Source organism: Coloeus monedula, assembly GCF_965178545.1.
Source record: "Coloeus monedula genome assembly, chromosome: 3".
NCBI classification, from domain to species: Eukaryota; Metazoa; Chordata; class Aves; order Passeriformes; family Corvidae; genus Coloeus; species Coloeus monedula.
The window spans coordinates 104,662,609-104,679,452 of NC_138783.1; the positions used below are offsets into that span (position 1 = coordinate 104,662,609).

Here is a 16,844-nt window from a genome sequence, read left to right on the forward strand (position 1 = left end):
TTTATTGTCTGTAGAAACAAAATTTACATTTATTTTATATAAACTATGTTAAACATACATATAAACATACCTACATCTTACTATATATACTTATGAACGAGGCTTTTAGATAGGGGGGTAACATTGTCAAAAGCACCGTTGTGAACTCAAAGACTACAGACTTAAAATGCATTTGCATTTAACTCCAGCTTCAGTAGTTTAAAAATGTCATTTCTTATCCACACTTACAAATAATTACATTAAAGGCTTCTCTAACAGTGCGTTTCCATGTGCACATACATGTACACATACACACATTAGACAGTCCTTGAGAAACTACAGTATAAATAACATCAACAATCTATTCCTTAGAAGTGGACATTAGTTCCCCTCATTCAACTGGGAGTAAAAAATTCCTGCTATTCTTAAAACAAAACAATGAGGCTCTTTTTATTCCTTGAAGAACATACTCGAACAACAACTGTTTCCACTGTCTCTTCCCCTCAATACTAAAGACGTGAGAAGCCAGTCACAAAATGAAAGCCATCTACTACATTATTTACAGAAAATGAAATATTAAAAAGACAACATGAGATTTAGACTACTTAGACAAAATTCAGAGCAGTGAACAGAAGAAAACTGTATTAAAAGTAGCAGGCTATTAAACCACATGGCTAAATACCCACTCAAAATCCCTCCAACAAAAACCATCAGGGACAGAAGGAAGGGGCAGGTGTTATGACAAGAGTTTTCTCTGATCTTGACACTGAAAAATAATGCTCACAAAGCTCGAAACAGAACACATTTAAATGTTCATGGCTATCCTTACGGTCTGCTAGGGAGTCAGGTGTTTCGAGGAGGCTTTCAAATATCTTGAAATGGCTTTTATTCTTTCTTTCCTTCGTAAGGAGGCTGAACAACTTCTTATCTTCAAATTCTGCAGCAATGGAATGAAGTCTGTCAAGGGTCAGAGTTATGTGCAGAAACATCTGTTTTTTCCCAATTCATTAGGACAGAAGTCTGAAGTCTTTCTTTTAGAGGGCTCTCCCATAAAGAACTTTGTAGATTGCTGTTCAGACTCTTAAAGAAAGGCAAGAGTTGGGTTTCAGCACAGTACGGGAAAAGCTTTCCTTTAGGAAAGCAAGGAAATTAAAAAACTCCCTCTATTTACAGTCTTCTAAGGTGAATACTGAGAAATCAGTCTCTCTTTGTTATGATCTTCTGTCATCTTCTTCAAACATCTCTTATTATCCATTTCCCAGACATGGCAGAAAATGACCTTCTGATACATAACGAGCAATTTTGAGAACTCTGCCTTTAATGCCACAAAAGTGTAATCTTGGGGTTTGGTTTTGTTTTTAAAGCAACTAAGTTCATTTAAAGAAAACTCAGCATTTCAGCCGGGGGCCCTAGGGAATATGGGAGCAGGTAAACACTACACAGCAGGCGATTGATCAGCTGGATTCACTCCTGTCCTCTGCTATCAGTTACCTGAGTTGAGACAGTTATGTTCAGGTCTCAAGACCATCTATATGCATCAGGTAAAATGATTTCAAACATGTAATTATTAGAGTTAAGGCAGGCTTATAGAAACATTGCAATGTGTTGCTTCTTCCTAGCCCCAGAATTTTGTTAACCTTGTGAACTCAATCATCACATTTAAAGTAAGTATTCTAATAAATTTATGCAGAAATTAAATGGATCAGCAATATAAATGCCAGCATTATAGTAACTTAGTATTTTAGACACTTAAAAGGAAGACTCTAGTCATATTAAACCCATTGCATTTTGGATAGCAATTAAAAATAAAATTTCACATGTGAACAACTGAAAATGACAGCATTTAACAGCCATTTCAAGCTAAACAAAACAAAGGCAATTCACATATGTATTTTCAAAGTATAAACCAGAAAGCTAAAAAGCTCTTAAGACAATCACATTTTAACTTGCCCTTCCAATGCAAATACAGTGACACACTTTAGTAACGAAAGAGTCACTGTTTTCCTACAGAAGTTTACACACCTATTTAAAGTAAACAGTTACTTTAACAAGAACTGTTATCAGTCAATGCTCCCACTAGAAAGAATGCAATGTACTTAAGTCTTTGTACATGTGTTTTCTACAATGCAGTCACAATAGAGAAAGGCACCAAGTTATTCAAGTAAATTGACCTTTCTTCTACTTAACCCTTTTTCTTCTGCCTCCACAACCCAAACAGTAACTTCAATACATTGCTCTCAACCAAACATTGTATTCCAGTACAAAAGAATTTTCTGTGCTAAAACAATAAACAAGCTGAATTGGGTATGAGTATAAACACACAAGTCTCTGTAATTCACAAAGATAAATCTACATAGCAATATCTCACATCATATCACGGAGTAGATGCTTCTAGCACCTAAGCCATGAATTTTTATAAAATTAATAATTTCTGTATGCATTTTATAGCATGTAAGAGGTTTTATCATGACAAAATCCAAAATTATTTAAGTAAAATTATTGGTAAAGAATGTGATTTGAGCAAATGGTATCACACAAAAGATAAACCAACTGAATCAGAGACTACATTTAATATGACATTCATCTTAGGACCAAAGGGTGGGGGGGAAATCAAAGTCAGCAAAAAAGTCAAAAAACCACAAACTTCTTTGCAATATGTTGCTCACAGTTGTAGAAATAAAACACAAAGCTAAACTGTTAACGTACAAAACAAGTTAGAGATATCTAATCATGCATAGACAAAATAAAGCACAAAATCAGGAGTCAGTCACGTGTTGAAACCTGGTTAAAGCAGCATTAACTGACTGAAGTCTGACTACTCCAGCATTACTTCCGAACAGTGTTAGCAAAACTGCCATTTCAGAAGTTTCTTCATGTATCCACTTCTCCCATTTGCTCAACAAAGAGTTCTCTTGCAGAATTTAATATGAACACTGCAGGAAGCTTACAGACACAGTAGTATCCTGTTGAATAAGACAATATTGCCTCAGTAGTTTGTCCTTTATCATACATGGTTTCATTTCTCACATCTTTTACAGTGCACATTCAGAGCAGTGTGAAGGACTTGTTGGCTCCAGGGTAAACCTGCCCCCCTCTGCAGGGTATGTGCAACACTCCCCTACCAGCAGCCTGACCAGAACTGCAGCTACTCCACATCTGCTTTGGGTTGACTCACTTAACCTGTTGTTTCAATTCCTTATTTTCATCTCCCAGTAAATCTACACAGATGATTCTGCCAGATTCATCACTGACAGCATTAAGTAAAAAACTACCTTCTTATCTGGAGAAGGTTGTCTGCCTCTGTTTGGCCAGGGAATTCCTTTCCTTCCACTTCCCATTTTGTCTATGCATGTCAAAGTTACTGAAAAACTAGTTAAATTATTAATGATTGTTATTTAAACTGAAAACCTGTGTTTTAGAAACAAACCATCTGTTATCATTGAATGGCCATGACATCAATGGATGTTGCACACTTCCTGCCTTATTCCCTATGAACGCCAAGCAGAACATCCATGAACTGAACAGCTCAAGTCATACTCATTTTAACTGTTCTGAACCATAACTACAAATAGTCTCTCTACTGAAGGCATTGTGAAAAAAAAATTACAAAAAAGCATGCAGAAATCACATCCTGACTCTCCACCCAAAACCCCAAATTTACTTTTCTGTGAACATACCTCTAACCCAGAATTCAAATTCTGATCTACCAGCCACAACAGAGACTAGCCTGCATTCTATATGGAAATACATCTGCCTGCATGTATTCTGGATATTGTGAACAACTTTTTTCTTGGAAAAGAACATCTCTTAAGACTATGTGCTATGCATTTTTAATCTACTGTCAATAAGAAGTCCGAACAAATCTGCAATACAAACACACAACCCTAGCATAGATAATGAATTAAGGCAAAGGCTATAAACAGGAAATAAACACAATACTGTTTATAGCTGCTTATGAAACAGGTCTGGCTATTTGAGTTTTGCACACAGCCTAACAATAATGCAGTAGGGTAAAACTTCAGAGAATCATTCTGAACAAAATCGCCAGCTATCTACATTTAAAGCAGTTTCAATTATGAACAATTTCTTTGTTAGAAGACATGCTTTCAAAAACTTACATTTTTTTGTTTTTCTTGTAATTTAATACTTCAGGCCCCAATTTTAGAATCCAGGAAATCACCAAATCATTTATGACAAAAAATATTAGAGAACATGTGGCTTGGTCAAGAATCTCATACACCAAAATATAATGAGACAGAATAATTTTGAATACAAACCAACTAATCCTCTAACAAACCCAAATATGCTTTCAGTGCAGTTATAAGCTACTGCTACAGTACTTTACATACCTGCCTGTTACCATTAATTTTTATCAAATGTTGGAAGTTGTTCCAATATTCTAACAATTTACAAATGTATATACACATGAGAAACCCAAGTATATTATTAATCCAAAGTAATACAAAATACTGCTTTATGGAAATGACTGAACAGAGGTGTAAAATCTATTGCACAACCTAAAAGGTCATTAATTGGAAAATCCTGAGCTAATGTGCTATTACCAAACAATTCAGGCACTTTTTTTTTTCTTTTTATTATTACATAAGCAATAAACTTTCAACATATAAACGTCTGGGTATAACAACTCAAGTTCCATCTGTAACATCATGCTTAGAGAAAAAGTATTCAATAAATAAGACTCCCTTCAATGACTTCCATACTTGAGACTGGTATGCAAACAGAACTAAAAGTACATAATACGATGTTTCAATTGAATACTGTACTTTAAAAGCAATTATTAAAACTGTAAAAAAGTTCTGCAGCATTCAAAATAAAGTTATTTTTTAATCAAGAAAGTTACAGCGTTAGTTCCTTTATCCTATTTTAAGTCTTGAGAAAGTTGTCAAAAACTGAACAGATGCTCCCTTTGCTGTGTTATGTTTCAACTTCAGGATCTCAGCTCAGTTCAGGTTTCTGTTGCAATATTTAGATTTCCCTACACAGAGAAAAAAAAAATCATTACTGTAAGTTGTAATAGCAGAAAAACCCTCCCAATCTTCCTAAGTACTGTATGTATGTACTGTTACATATGTAACATGCAAGATTTTTTCGATTATGCATTCAAACAGCACAATTATAAAGACTGTACCTTAAAGGATACATATGCAGCATTATTATTATTTCAAATGAAATAGTGAAATAAAGATGCTCAGACCAGTTTAACAGATCTTGACAAGTTTAATCATTACAATAGGCAAAATGCTACAATTTCAGGAACAGTTCTGGTTTTTAGGACTTAGCCAACCAGCAAACAGTAGGCTGCTAAGAAAATGGTTGTCATTCTTCAGGATTTATTTTACTTGAACTCAGACACACTCATATTCATCAGGCATAAAAAAAAAAAAATTAAAATTCAGAACTCATGATGATTCTCTGATTCAAATCATATCTAGTAGCCAGACTGTGTGAAGTATGCTTTATAGGTTCCAGACAAGAATCTTAACAGCCAATTATAGAAGAACATTGGAAATTGTTGGGAATAGCTGACTACAGAATTCTAAGACTTCTATATCCATTTTACAAGGTCATAATTTTGTGGGGGCAGAGGGGAAATATCTTTCTCCTTCTATTTTCCACTAATTTCAATTAAATTTAACTTTCAGAGATAACACTTCTCAGAGCCCATGCAAATATAAAAGGCATTTGCCCAAATACTTCAGTAACAAATGATCTCTTTACCTTGTCCCAAGGGCTTAATTTTCTTTCTGTTGGTTGTTTTTTGCTTGTTTGTTTTTTGTTTTGTTTTTACATGTGTGTTTCCTTAAGGGGTTTTGGGGGCTTTTTCTTCTGCCCCCTGGGCAGAAGAACTTGCGGGTTTTTGCAAAAAGTTGTAAGAACCTGTGCTTTAACATGCTTCTGTGCTCCAAGAGCTAAACTCTAATCCAAATACAAACGCTTATTTATTCAAGTGTATTTACTTGTAGCTGGATGGACACAGAGTTACAAAACAAGAACTCACACAAAGCACAGAATTGCAAGGGGCTGTGTAGGTCATCTAATCCAATTCCCTGATGTCACAAGTAACTTCATCCTACTTTGATCACATTTGATCAATTCTAATAAAGGATTTAGTATGTTTTAACTACTGATCCTCACAAAAACTGTAATATTTTATATGGTTCAAAAGTTCTTCTGCAGTTCAAGATTGTTGTCCCATACACTCTGCAAATCAAAACCCCATAAACCAGATATGCCTATTTCAGTTTAAGCTTATCAAACCGTTTTACAGACATTATATTGTGCAGGAAGTTTTGTTCAGAGCAGCACTCCAGTGCATATTTTAAAGCACATAATCAAGGTAACACAACAAAAAGGAGCAGCACATAGATGTATTAAAAAATTATTAATATCGTTCAATTTAACAGGACAGAATATTTTGTTCCACAAAGGGACAATTTCTTGTCCTGTCAGTAGGAAGAGAGATCAGCTGAGCTCAAGGAAAGAATACTGAAACAGAAGCAACCACAGAATCTCAGAAAGCACCTCTGATTTGCAGTTACCCAAAGCAAGTTTCAGCAAGTTTCCATAGAATAAACAGGAGGGAAACAGAAGTGCACAATCAAGTTTGCCAGCAAATTACGAAGAGCCAATATTCCAGAAAATCCCATCCAAGTTATTCCATGGGGATGTAAATATTGAAATGGATCCTATGAATATGCATATTAAAAAATAAATTAATCCAACTTACCTTTTCTTTCCTCAAAAATCCATCTCTGAATTTATTAGTGGCAAATCCCCTTACACCAACAGAACGTAAGCGCTGGTACTTAGCCTGAATATATAAACCCTTCTGCACTAAGCCTGATTTATAATGGGGTTGCAAACGGCCATCTGCAAAGTTGCTCTGTAAGGGTGGGGGAAGGGAAGAAAAAAATGTGCAAAATGAGGGCACCAAAACTCAAAAGTTCATATTTACAGTTATACACATGTAAAACTTCCAGTACTCAATGACAGAAGCATGCATTTGCAAGTGCACACTATCTTCCTTTACATCCATTTATTATTCCTCAGACCATGTGGCTCAAAGAACTGCTGTATTGCACTTGCTGTTTAAAACATCTGAAATTATCTTCCTTGTAGAAAAAAAGGAAATATATTGTGCAACATTTTACAATGTTTTGAACTGTTAATGGGGCACACTCCATCAACAAAAAACTTTAAGACAACACCTCACAGCCACTACCGAATTCAGCGATGTCAAGCCTGCAGTGGGCACACGTATTGAGTCTAAAGAGTCCCACTACCACAAGTCAGTACAGATGTTTTTCCTAGAGCTTTAATGTCTGACATTCTGAACACACACACATTCTCTAGTCCTTTGATGCCTCCAGAGTGGAATACTGCAAACTAACCTAGTGTGGGACTAGGAGCAGAGGCCACAGAGATATCAGAAGATTTAAAGGTGAAAGGCATTATAAACACACAGAAAGGATATAGCAAGATCAACACTGATCACAGCCACTGAAGTTTGAAAAAGATTTTCATTCCTAGGCACTCAGATCCCCAACAAAACAGGCAGTAAAAATCTTTAGAGTAATAAAAACTATTTGTCATAATTTTCCATGGTTTTCCAGCACTTCCATTTTAAGTTTTCCAACACCCACTGCAAATTTAAACAATGGGTTTTCATCTAAAACCAGAGAAAACCTCCTGGCCATATAAATTCTTCTTATCTTTTATGAACACATTCGAAGGGTAGGAGAAAACAAAGTATGTCACAGAAATAGCCCTTCTTGAGCATGACAAAATTACTTTGGTGAAATTTGTCTCCTTTTGACATAGTATGGATCACTTCAAGAAAAATCACATGCTCTGAGGTTGCAATAACTTTAGTACCACTTCTTCCACTGTGTTTTCCACTGTGTGGCTGGTGAACAATAAAGAAAGAACTGTACAGAACAGAGGTTTCTTTATGCAAATGCAGAGGTTCTGTTATTTCCCAAATCATTTCACCCACCTACTTTGTAGGAGATGAGTGAGAAGGCCCCATCATTCCCCCAGGGTTGCTCTGATGGAGGACACTTGCAAGAGGCTCTTCAATGCCAATCACTTTCTCGAAGAGTATCAGAGTGCAGGCACAAAGAACTTCCTTGCACTGGGTTGTATTACATGGGTATATGCCTATCATGGGGAAATCTGAAGGGCATTTTTAATGCTGGATTAATGCCCTGAACAGAGTTGGCATTAAAAGTTCCCATTTCCCCACTCCTTCTATGGTTCCCTTTGACTTCAGTGATAGAAAGGAGGCCTTCGTGGTCTGCCACTGCACTTGTATGACAATAAACAAAGGACCAGGTAAAGTAAGGGATGGGAAAAAGGTGCAAGATATTGAAAATTGCCTTACAAACAGCTTAAAAGTTTCAACTCAAGCATCTACATGTTAAGTGGGGAGGGAAGGACACAGCAGTAATATTAATGTAGAACAACATCACTTGTAGACAAAGCTAACAGATTACATATACATTTGGCATATAGGCACCTCTTTCACACACAGCTTAGAGAAAAGCAAGATAATCTAAAGTGTGTGGAAAACATTATTAACTTCTGGTCTAGAAGTAAGAAAAAAGTCTGATAAAGTGGCATCTAGTTTTACATTAAGGCTGTTTTATAAATAATGCTAATGACAATGCCTAGGAGCTTGAAGCTCTAAAACAAGGATATATGAGCAAATACATGTGGCTGCACTGAGTCTGGCAGGGATGGAGGTAATTTTCTTCACAGGAGCATGCACGGTGCTATGTTTTGGATTTGTGGCTAAAACTGCACTGGTAACACACCAGAGTTTTGGCTATTGCTCAGCACCAACACTTTCTCCTCTTCCCTTACTCTGCTGCTCAGCAGGACACCAGGGTGGACAAGAAGCTGGAAGGGAACACAGCCAGGACAGGCGGCCCAAGCTGAGCACAGGGATGTTACACACCATATGATCTCCAGCAAAAGGAACTGAGGGAAAGGGGTTTTGGAGCAAGTAGCCATTGCTTGGGGACCAGCTGGGCATCAGTCACCTTGTGACAGGTGATGAGTGACTGCCTTTGCATCACTTTTTTCTTCACTATGTAAAACCATCTTAATCTCAGCTCATGAGTTCTCTCACTTTTGCTCTCCACATTTTCTATCCCATCCTGCTGGGAGAGGAAGGGAGCTGAGGGGAGGGTGGGCAGCAGCTGTGTGGTGCTTAGCTGCTGGCAGGGATGAACCCACCACAACCAATAATACACTAAACTTATTTTAAGCAGCAAATGAGGTTTAGTTTTAAAGACTACTTTGCATTTACTTACTTAAAGGCTGACTTGGTGATTCATGGCAAAGGGTCTTTACAAAAAAGACCTTTTAAATTTTTTAAGACTTCTCCAGATCCTTTATAAGATATTTTAGAACAGCAGTTTTTTCTTTCCCCAAGAAGTTTAACATAGTGCAGACCATATGTTTTTTTTTAAAAACTCTTAGTAGTCATCACTTTTTGCTTATTAAGTTTAAATGCCCCCATTTTATATATCAAGAAAAAGAAGTGTGGGGCTTGATTTTTTTGGGAGTGAGGAAAGAGGAAGGCAGAGAATGGAATTCTATATGATTTTTTTTGGTGAGGTTTTAGTTTCTTTGTATGTTGCTGTTCTTTTAAATAATTAGTCAAGAGAGTCCTGAGTGTAGAAGATAGTCAAGTCACCTCCATTTCACCAACAGCACAGCAAGAAAAAACTCTGTTGTGCAAGAGGAATTTAAATGTGAAAAGTTGAGGAAATTAAGTCAAATCAACCCCACTGTTTCCATGGCAATGATAAAAGTGCTATACACATAAGCAAACTGCAATACAAGTACATATGCCATTTTCCCTATAAATATTAGAGCATCATGGGACAGATCACTGGATACTGCAATATTCATATATAAGTGAGGTGACAACTTGAATAGACACTTCCATGCTTGTAGAACTGTAACACTTCTGCAGCAGAACTGCAGAATGATTTAAATGAAGGGAGCATCAACTACCAGGGATACACCACAGCCAGTGCTAGAAGCTGACAACACAGAGGGGATACAGAATAACAGGCTATGATGTCCTTACGTGTTGAAACAGTTGTATCAGGCTTTGAACAGTTTGAACTTTTTAACTTAGAAGAATACTTTCTCCAGCAGAACAAAGACAATAGTTTTTGTTAGTGTTAGCATAGCTATCTGACTAAGATTGACTGTCAAACCACACCTAAATAGGAAAAAGTCTTTTTATCCAACAGTTCTTGTGTTTGGGGGGAAAAAGAAGAAGGAAAAAAACCCCCACAACCCACACCGACACTTCCCCGCCTTCCAAAGTTACATCCTAAAATGACAGCTAATTAGCCATTAAAATTTTACTTCACTATCTACCAAACAGAAAAGGTGGCTATCTATTCTGTGTTTTACTCTTCAGAATGCAAGTTAAAAATGTAGGGGCAATTTCAAGGTAGAAAATTTGTATAAGTTGTTCTAGATTTGATTAATACTTTTCCTCACACCAACAACTCTAAATGGACCCATGCATAACATGCCACTGTCAGGAAAAAATAAATTGTTTCTCTGCTGAACCCAGGACACATTTTACAATTAAAATGCATTAGGTGGTGGCATTAGGTGTTCTACTTGAGAAAGAAGCACAGTTGCCCATCCCTTTACCATCTTGGGGCCCCAAGAATAAAACCTCAGTTATTTCAATTTTTTTTAATGCATAGCCAGCAGTATGCAGGGTATTTACAAGACACTAATTCCCCAGAAATCCCTATATGAAACAGTTAATAAAATAACAGTAATACAGTTTTGAAAGTAACACAACTCAAGTCTTCCAGTCTTTGGAAAAAGTTCAGGCTTCTGTCACATGAAGGAAAAAAGCTCAGCAGCTTGGGTTTTGGACAGATGAATTTCCTAGTCATTGTGCAATTCCTGCAATTCTTATTCCTGACTCTGCAGTAACTATTTATTTCAACTGGCTGGATACAACCCTGTTCAATCCACTGCCAGCCCTCTTACCTACTAAAAGCCAAGCCTCCCATTATTCCAACAGAAACAATTAGGCTTTGATGACACTATTTTTCATGGCACTTAATACCTTCTAAAGCGTGTCTCCTGTTACCAAACTCATCAGGTTTGACCACCATTTTATGTAACAAACATCTGATAAAATCTGATCTGTACCTTAAAGTGCCTTCTGATGGGTCCTGCATTTTCAAGGTGTCCTCTAATGCGTCTGTGGGGGTAAGTGTCGCTTGGCTTCGAAGAATAGTAAGAATTCTAGTAGGAAAACAGTTATAGCTTCATGTTACTAAATTATTCAAGAAAAAAAATAAAAATTGTTCAGGTTATACTAACAAATATTGCAACACTTTCAGTCTTGTAGTGTTTGACACAATGACACTCTTTGACGGAACAGGAGTAACGGGAGCATTGGGCCTGCAGTCCAGGCTGGCTGAAGGGACAGCAGAGCCCACAGGAGCTAAAGATGATACAGACCATCCTCCAGGAATATCATCCTCTTGGAGAGATCTAAACAGCTAACAACGAAGTTAAGGTTCTCCATCCCTCCCTCCCAGAACAGATGCCTACACTTGCATGTATCAAGTACGGCAGACAGGCTGCCACAGCAGTCATGGTTTGCATCAAGAAAGAATAAGGGCAACAAGATTGGTTCTCTGGTCATCATAGGTTAGTGTGTAGCAGAGACACACCTCCACAGCAAAACAACAGCATGTAGCACATTGAGGTCCTTAGAAAATGCTACTTTTAACTCTTTTCAAGAGCGCATTTGAGAATCGCCTGCCTGCCACAGAAGCACAATTTCAAAAGCAAGTCAGACAGACCACTACTATTGAAATTGTTGTGCCAACACTCTGAACAGCTGCAGTCAAACAGCCGTGGTTGCCTAACTGACCTCCTGCACTCCTCCAGCCACTGACCTACCTGCACATTTTGGCTCTTTTCCAACTTTCCCTATGACAATTACTTCTAGAGGATGTGGTTCTCTTCCATCATTGCATATGATTGTCAATATTTACAGAAGCATTGGCATATACTTGCATATACTACACTGGAGTCATGCAGACAGAACGAATGTGCTAATGAACTCTCAGCAATCAAATAAATTTGTTTATGGTCCATTCTGGAATAATCACAGAAGCATCCCAGTGCTGTTGAACTGTTTCCTCAAAGGAAATTTTATCAGCTTGAAATACATTTTTAAAGGAACCTAAGAAGAGAACTCTCCTGAAATATTTAATATATACTAGTATTTAATAATAAATGCAAATGCATGCTTTGCTGTTCCCAGAATTTGTCCTCTAACGAACTGCCAAACCTTTCTGGTAACACTTAATAATTGTGTGGGGAGAGAGAGGGCTATAAATATAATGGAATGGTGTTAGAATCCAAGATAACTTTTAACTAGGATTTAACTTAGCTTTCCTTTTTTTTTTTAGATTATATTGTTGCCTAAAAGTTAACTATTCAGTTTCTTACAATGCCTTGACAAGAAGGGATTCAGAGAACAAAAGGAGAGGAAGAAAGATTTTATGAAGTGAGATCAAAGTAATCAAAGTGGCTTTTCCAAGAAAAGGCTGGAACTTCCCAATTCCCTTCTTATTCTAAGAAAATGAAGACACTCCACAAAGTCAAATTAACTTGCTACATATGACACAATTAAATCAGGAAGCTTCCAGCTGAAGTACACTGAAGTACTGAATGAATGAATTAATCCAGTAAGATTAAAAAAAATGTTTAAAAAAATTTCCCATTATACTTAAAAATAAACCTCTAAGAATTAAAACAAAGCTTGCCTTAATTAACTCTGGATACAGCCCTTCCCATTGCCACTTTCCTCAAGACTAAAGTACTTCCACAGAAATATGAACATCAGAACTGATGCAAAAGTACAGCAAACCACTTTTCAGGAACTTCCTAAACCAGAGACTTTAAAAAAAAGAAATAGAAAAAAGGGAGGAGGAGGAATACAAATATATACTTGTTCTGATTTTCTACTTTACTCTTTAGCTAGCCTCCTTTTGTCAACAGGGTACAAAGCTAAGTGGGCAATTCTTACAATCAAGCTTAGATACACAACTGTACCTTCCAGGCCTAAGTTTTCTTCAAGTTCAAGCTCAAACCCCAATTACTGAATATTAACTTCACAAATATTATATTTTCATTATATTTGAACTTCAACTACAGCTTTTGATTTTCTGCTTGTCTGTAAACCAGCTTCTGTAAGGCTGACCAAGAAGAATCATTCCTTTTTTAGGACGCCTGCATTTTTAATACCCATGCTTTCACAGCTACTGTTGTTCCAAAGGGATTACTCCTTTCTGCAGTGCAGGACTTCCTAAAAGTTGCATGTCTGCAGTTCACTATTAAATATGAAAATGCAATCTTCCTGAATCTTCAGTACATTTAGCAATAATTCAGTGTCTATTTCAAACCAACCTCCTTTTTATTTGCAATTACAGTATTGCTGTGGTGGGTTGACCTTGGCCGGATACCACCAGGTACTACAGGTACCCACCAAGCAGCTCTCTCATTCCCCTCCTCAGCAGGGCTGGCAGGCAAAAATAAAATTTAGAAAACCTCATGGGTCAAGACAAAGGCAGTTTAATAAAGCAAAAGGAAAGGCTGCATACAGAAGCAAAGGAAAACTAAGATTTGTTCTCTTCTTCCCAGCAGCAGGCAATGTCCAGCCAGTTACCAGGAAGCTGAGTTTCAGTACAGTGACATTGCTTCAGAAGACAAATGCCACAATAACCGATTACCTCCCACATCATCCTCATTTTCTCTGAGCTATTATTATTATTTCCTTTCTCTTAGCTGAGCAGATGATGTCATATGGTCAGTTTGGGTCAGCTGTCCTGGCTATGTCCCCTCCCAAGATCTTGCCTATCCCCAGCCTACTGGGTATGGGGGGTTGGGGGGAGGGGGAGAGGCATCTCTGATGCCATGGAGCCCTGCCCACTGAAGGGCAAACGCTGGTGTGCTACCAACCAACACACTGGTGTGTTACTTTGCCACCAACGCAAAGCACAGCACCGTGAGGGCTGCTATGGGAAAGTGAACTCCACCTCAGCCAGATCAAAGACAATTACTTAACGAGCCATTACTACTTGCTTTGGGAGACTTGAATCTTAGTCTTCAGTAAGTAATATTTTTTACCATTAAAAACTTGTGTTTCTTTACACTGAAGGAGGCACCGTTGCATCTGCAAAGCACCTACATTTTGGAACTGACTACATAAAAGCTACTTTTGATGGACCTCAGAAAAGTTTCATGGGCTTCTGGAACCCTCTCCATAGGGTATTAGTTACAGTGTATAATGACAATTTATGTAAGTCTCCTTATTTTGCAGCCATCAGAAAGACAAAAAAACGTGGTTTAGAATTATACCGCACACCTTAAAAAAGCTTTTCTGGTCTCACCAGCTCCCCAAGTTAAACAAGCACAAACACCTGGAATTGATTACAATTCTTCCACAAGGGACAAATTTATTTCCACTGGACCTAATATTACTGTCTTGCCCACTTCAGTATTGAAGCACATCACAGCAAGATAGCCTAAAGAATAATTGTCCAAAACTAGGTTTCATAAATGCATTATTCAAGAGATGTGATATTCCACTGTTTAACATTTCATCCTCAGGAACATTATTTCAGATGTTTCTCTTTATTTCTGAGATTTGCCTCTCATTTTTATTTAAAATAAGTGCTTTTCAGAACTTTTATCATGATGAAGAGAAAAGAAACACTGTTTCAGTAACAATGTCACCTATACAAGATTCAGGCCTTCCCTTCCAACCACTGTCAACATGAATGCAGGAGAGTATTCTTTTTCTCAAACTATTTAACATTAGCTCAGATTACCTCAATTGACTCAGATTAGCTCAATAACAAGGCCTTCTATTTTATCATTTAGGTAATTACACCATTATGTGGAAAAAATGTGGTATTAGACACTAACTTCTTTTATGAAAAGGAGTGGTATCAGAGTGGTTTTAGCACAGATGTACTAGTCTCTGCTTCAATAAATACCTGAGGAGACTCTTGCACAAGAACTGTGAAATTATGAGTAGTTTTATTGTTGAGCATAGACAGAAGATAAAAAAGCCTCACTCAAAATTTAAAAGGGCAAGACATCACAGATTGTTAAATTTACATCAGCATAGGCAGTGCAGCAAAATATTAGTTATACACCAACAGTGCAGCAGCTACTATGTCTACATTTAAGCTTACCAGATGAGGTCTCCCAATAAATTTCCTGAAAGGCGGCTTAATGAACCTCACAGGCTTTTGGAAGCCATCAACTTGAGATGTCTGTAACTTTGAAAGACTGCAGCTTTGCGGGTTCCTGATGTATGAGAGAGAGAGAGAGAGAGCACAAGAACAATTAATATCTAAAGCCCTAGCATATCAACACCCTGTATTTTAAACTAGCTTATTCTAGCATCTGTATCACAAGTGTGAAGTGACGGCTTTGAAGTAAATTTTCCTAGGACAATCAACAAATTCCTAGTCCAAGCTGAAACTGCAGAGAATTCCATAGCAATCTATATACTCTTATGCAACGACAAATGAGCAGAGATGCTCTACTTCCCGAAATCCCGGCTATAGAGCCAGGCTTCCCTGGCTCAGCCGTGCCGCCGGTCACTGCTGCCCTCCGCTGGTGGAAACGCTTTCCGCAGTCGAGCCCCTCAACACCGAGCCATCGGTGTGAATTGTACAAAACCTGCCCTTTGACGACATTCCCAAACTCACAGAAGCTCAGATGAACAGCTACATCCTCCGGTTCCATCCTCAGCAAGCAACCGATTCTGACTTCGGGCTTTTGCTTGTTTGTTTTAATGATTTTGGTCATTTTGTGGGTTTATTTTTTTACTGAGCATATTGCTAATACAGATGCATCCGTAAACTTCTAAATAAAACAGTTACCATGAAAAGTAACCACCAAACGTCAGAATTTGTATTTTACGAAACACAAAACAACAGTTTTCAGAGCTGCAAAATAAATTAAGGAAGAAAAGAGCAGCACACTTAATAAGCTCAGAGGCATTGCCAGTCTCTGATGTGACCCATTAAAACCTCTCAACCTCAGGAAAATTCTACAGATCCTTCATGCCATTACTGCCCTCAGCCCACATTACCCTGACAGTGGAACCCTTCTGACAACAAACTCCAGGATAGCCATACTTAGTAGGGAAAGTTACACTTCCCATAAAAGATAAGCAGGACAGTAACTGGGAAAGTGTGTTGGGGGAAATTAAGGAAGTCCAGGGATTTTTTTTCCTCCACTTGTTAACCTTTTTTTGTTTCAAGAATCTCAAATACAAGAAATTTCTTCTACAGCTTCACAAGTCTGTTTTTCCAAATGTGTGTATTGCCATTAGTTGCCATTACAGACTCCATTTAAAATGAATAAAGAACAGCATACTAAGAACAATCTACAAATCATCACTACAATGTGAGTACATTTTATTACACACTGAAAATTCATTAATCAACATTTTTACTAACAGTCTCTCTCTCTAATCAACTGACCTCACAACAACAAAAGTGAAACAGGATGACTGAAGTTAGAAAACACCTTTGGGGCAAAAACCTTTAACAAACCTGCTGAAGAAATCCATAGGAGTAAAATGCTATTCCAAAAATCTAAGTTTTCAAATTCTCCAAGAATCTATGTTAACACAGATTAAAATTAGATAACATTTCTATGTTAACATAGAAAAATTCCATTTCCTGATATTTCACATTTTATTACCAAACCAGTAGGGCAACAAAACAAATGTATTCATCCTAAAATGCTTT

General features: G+C 37.4%; 1 protein-coding gene across 2 annotated transcripts in view; it reads right to left on the reverse strand.

The window, feature by feature from the left end:
* BCLAF3 (BCLAF1 and THRAP3 family member 3) overlaps window positions 1-16,844 on the reverse strand; it is a 33,052-nt gene continuing 16,208 nt past the window's right edge. For both annotated transcript variants that reach the window (XM_082278628.1, XM_082278629.1), the window contains exons 9-12: window positions 15,273-15,387; window positions 11,203-11,298; window positions 6,728-6,883; window positions 1-4,975 (exon numbers count right to left, since the gene is read on the reverse strand). In XM_082278628.1, coding sequence (XP_082134754.1) covers window positions 4,946-4,975; window positions 6,728-6,883; window positions 11,203-11,298; window positions 15,273-15,387 — 397 coding nt within the window. In that variant the 3' untranslated portion in view covers window positions 1-4,945. The remainder of the gene's footprint in view (window positions 4,976-6,727; window positions 6,884-11,202; window positions 11,299-15,272; window positions 15,388-16,844) is intronic.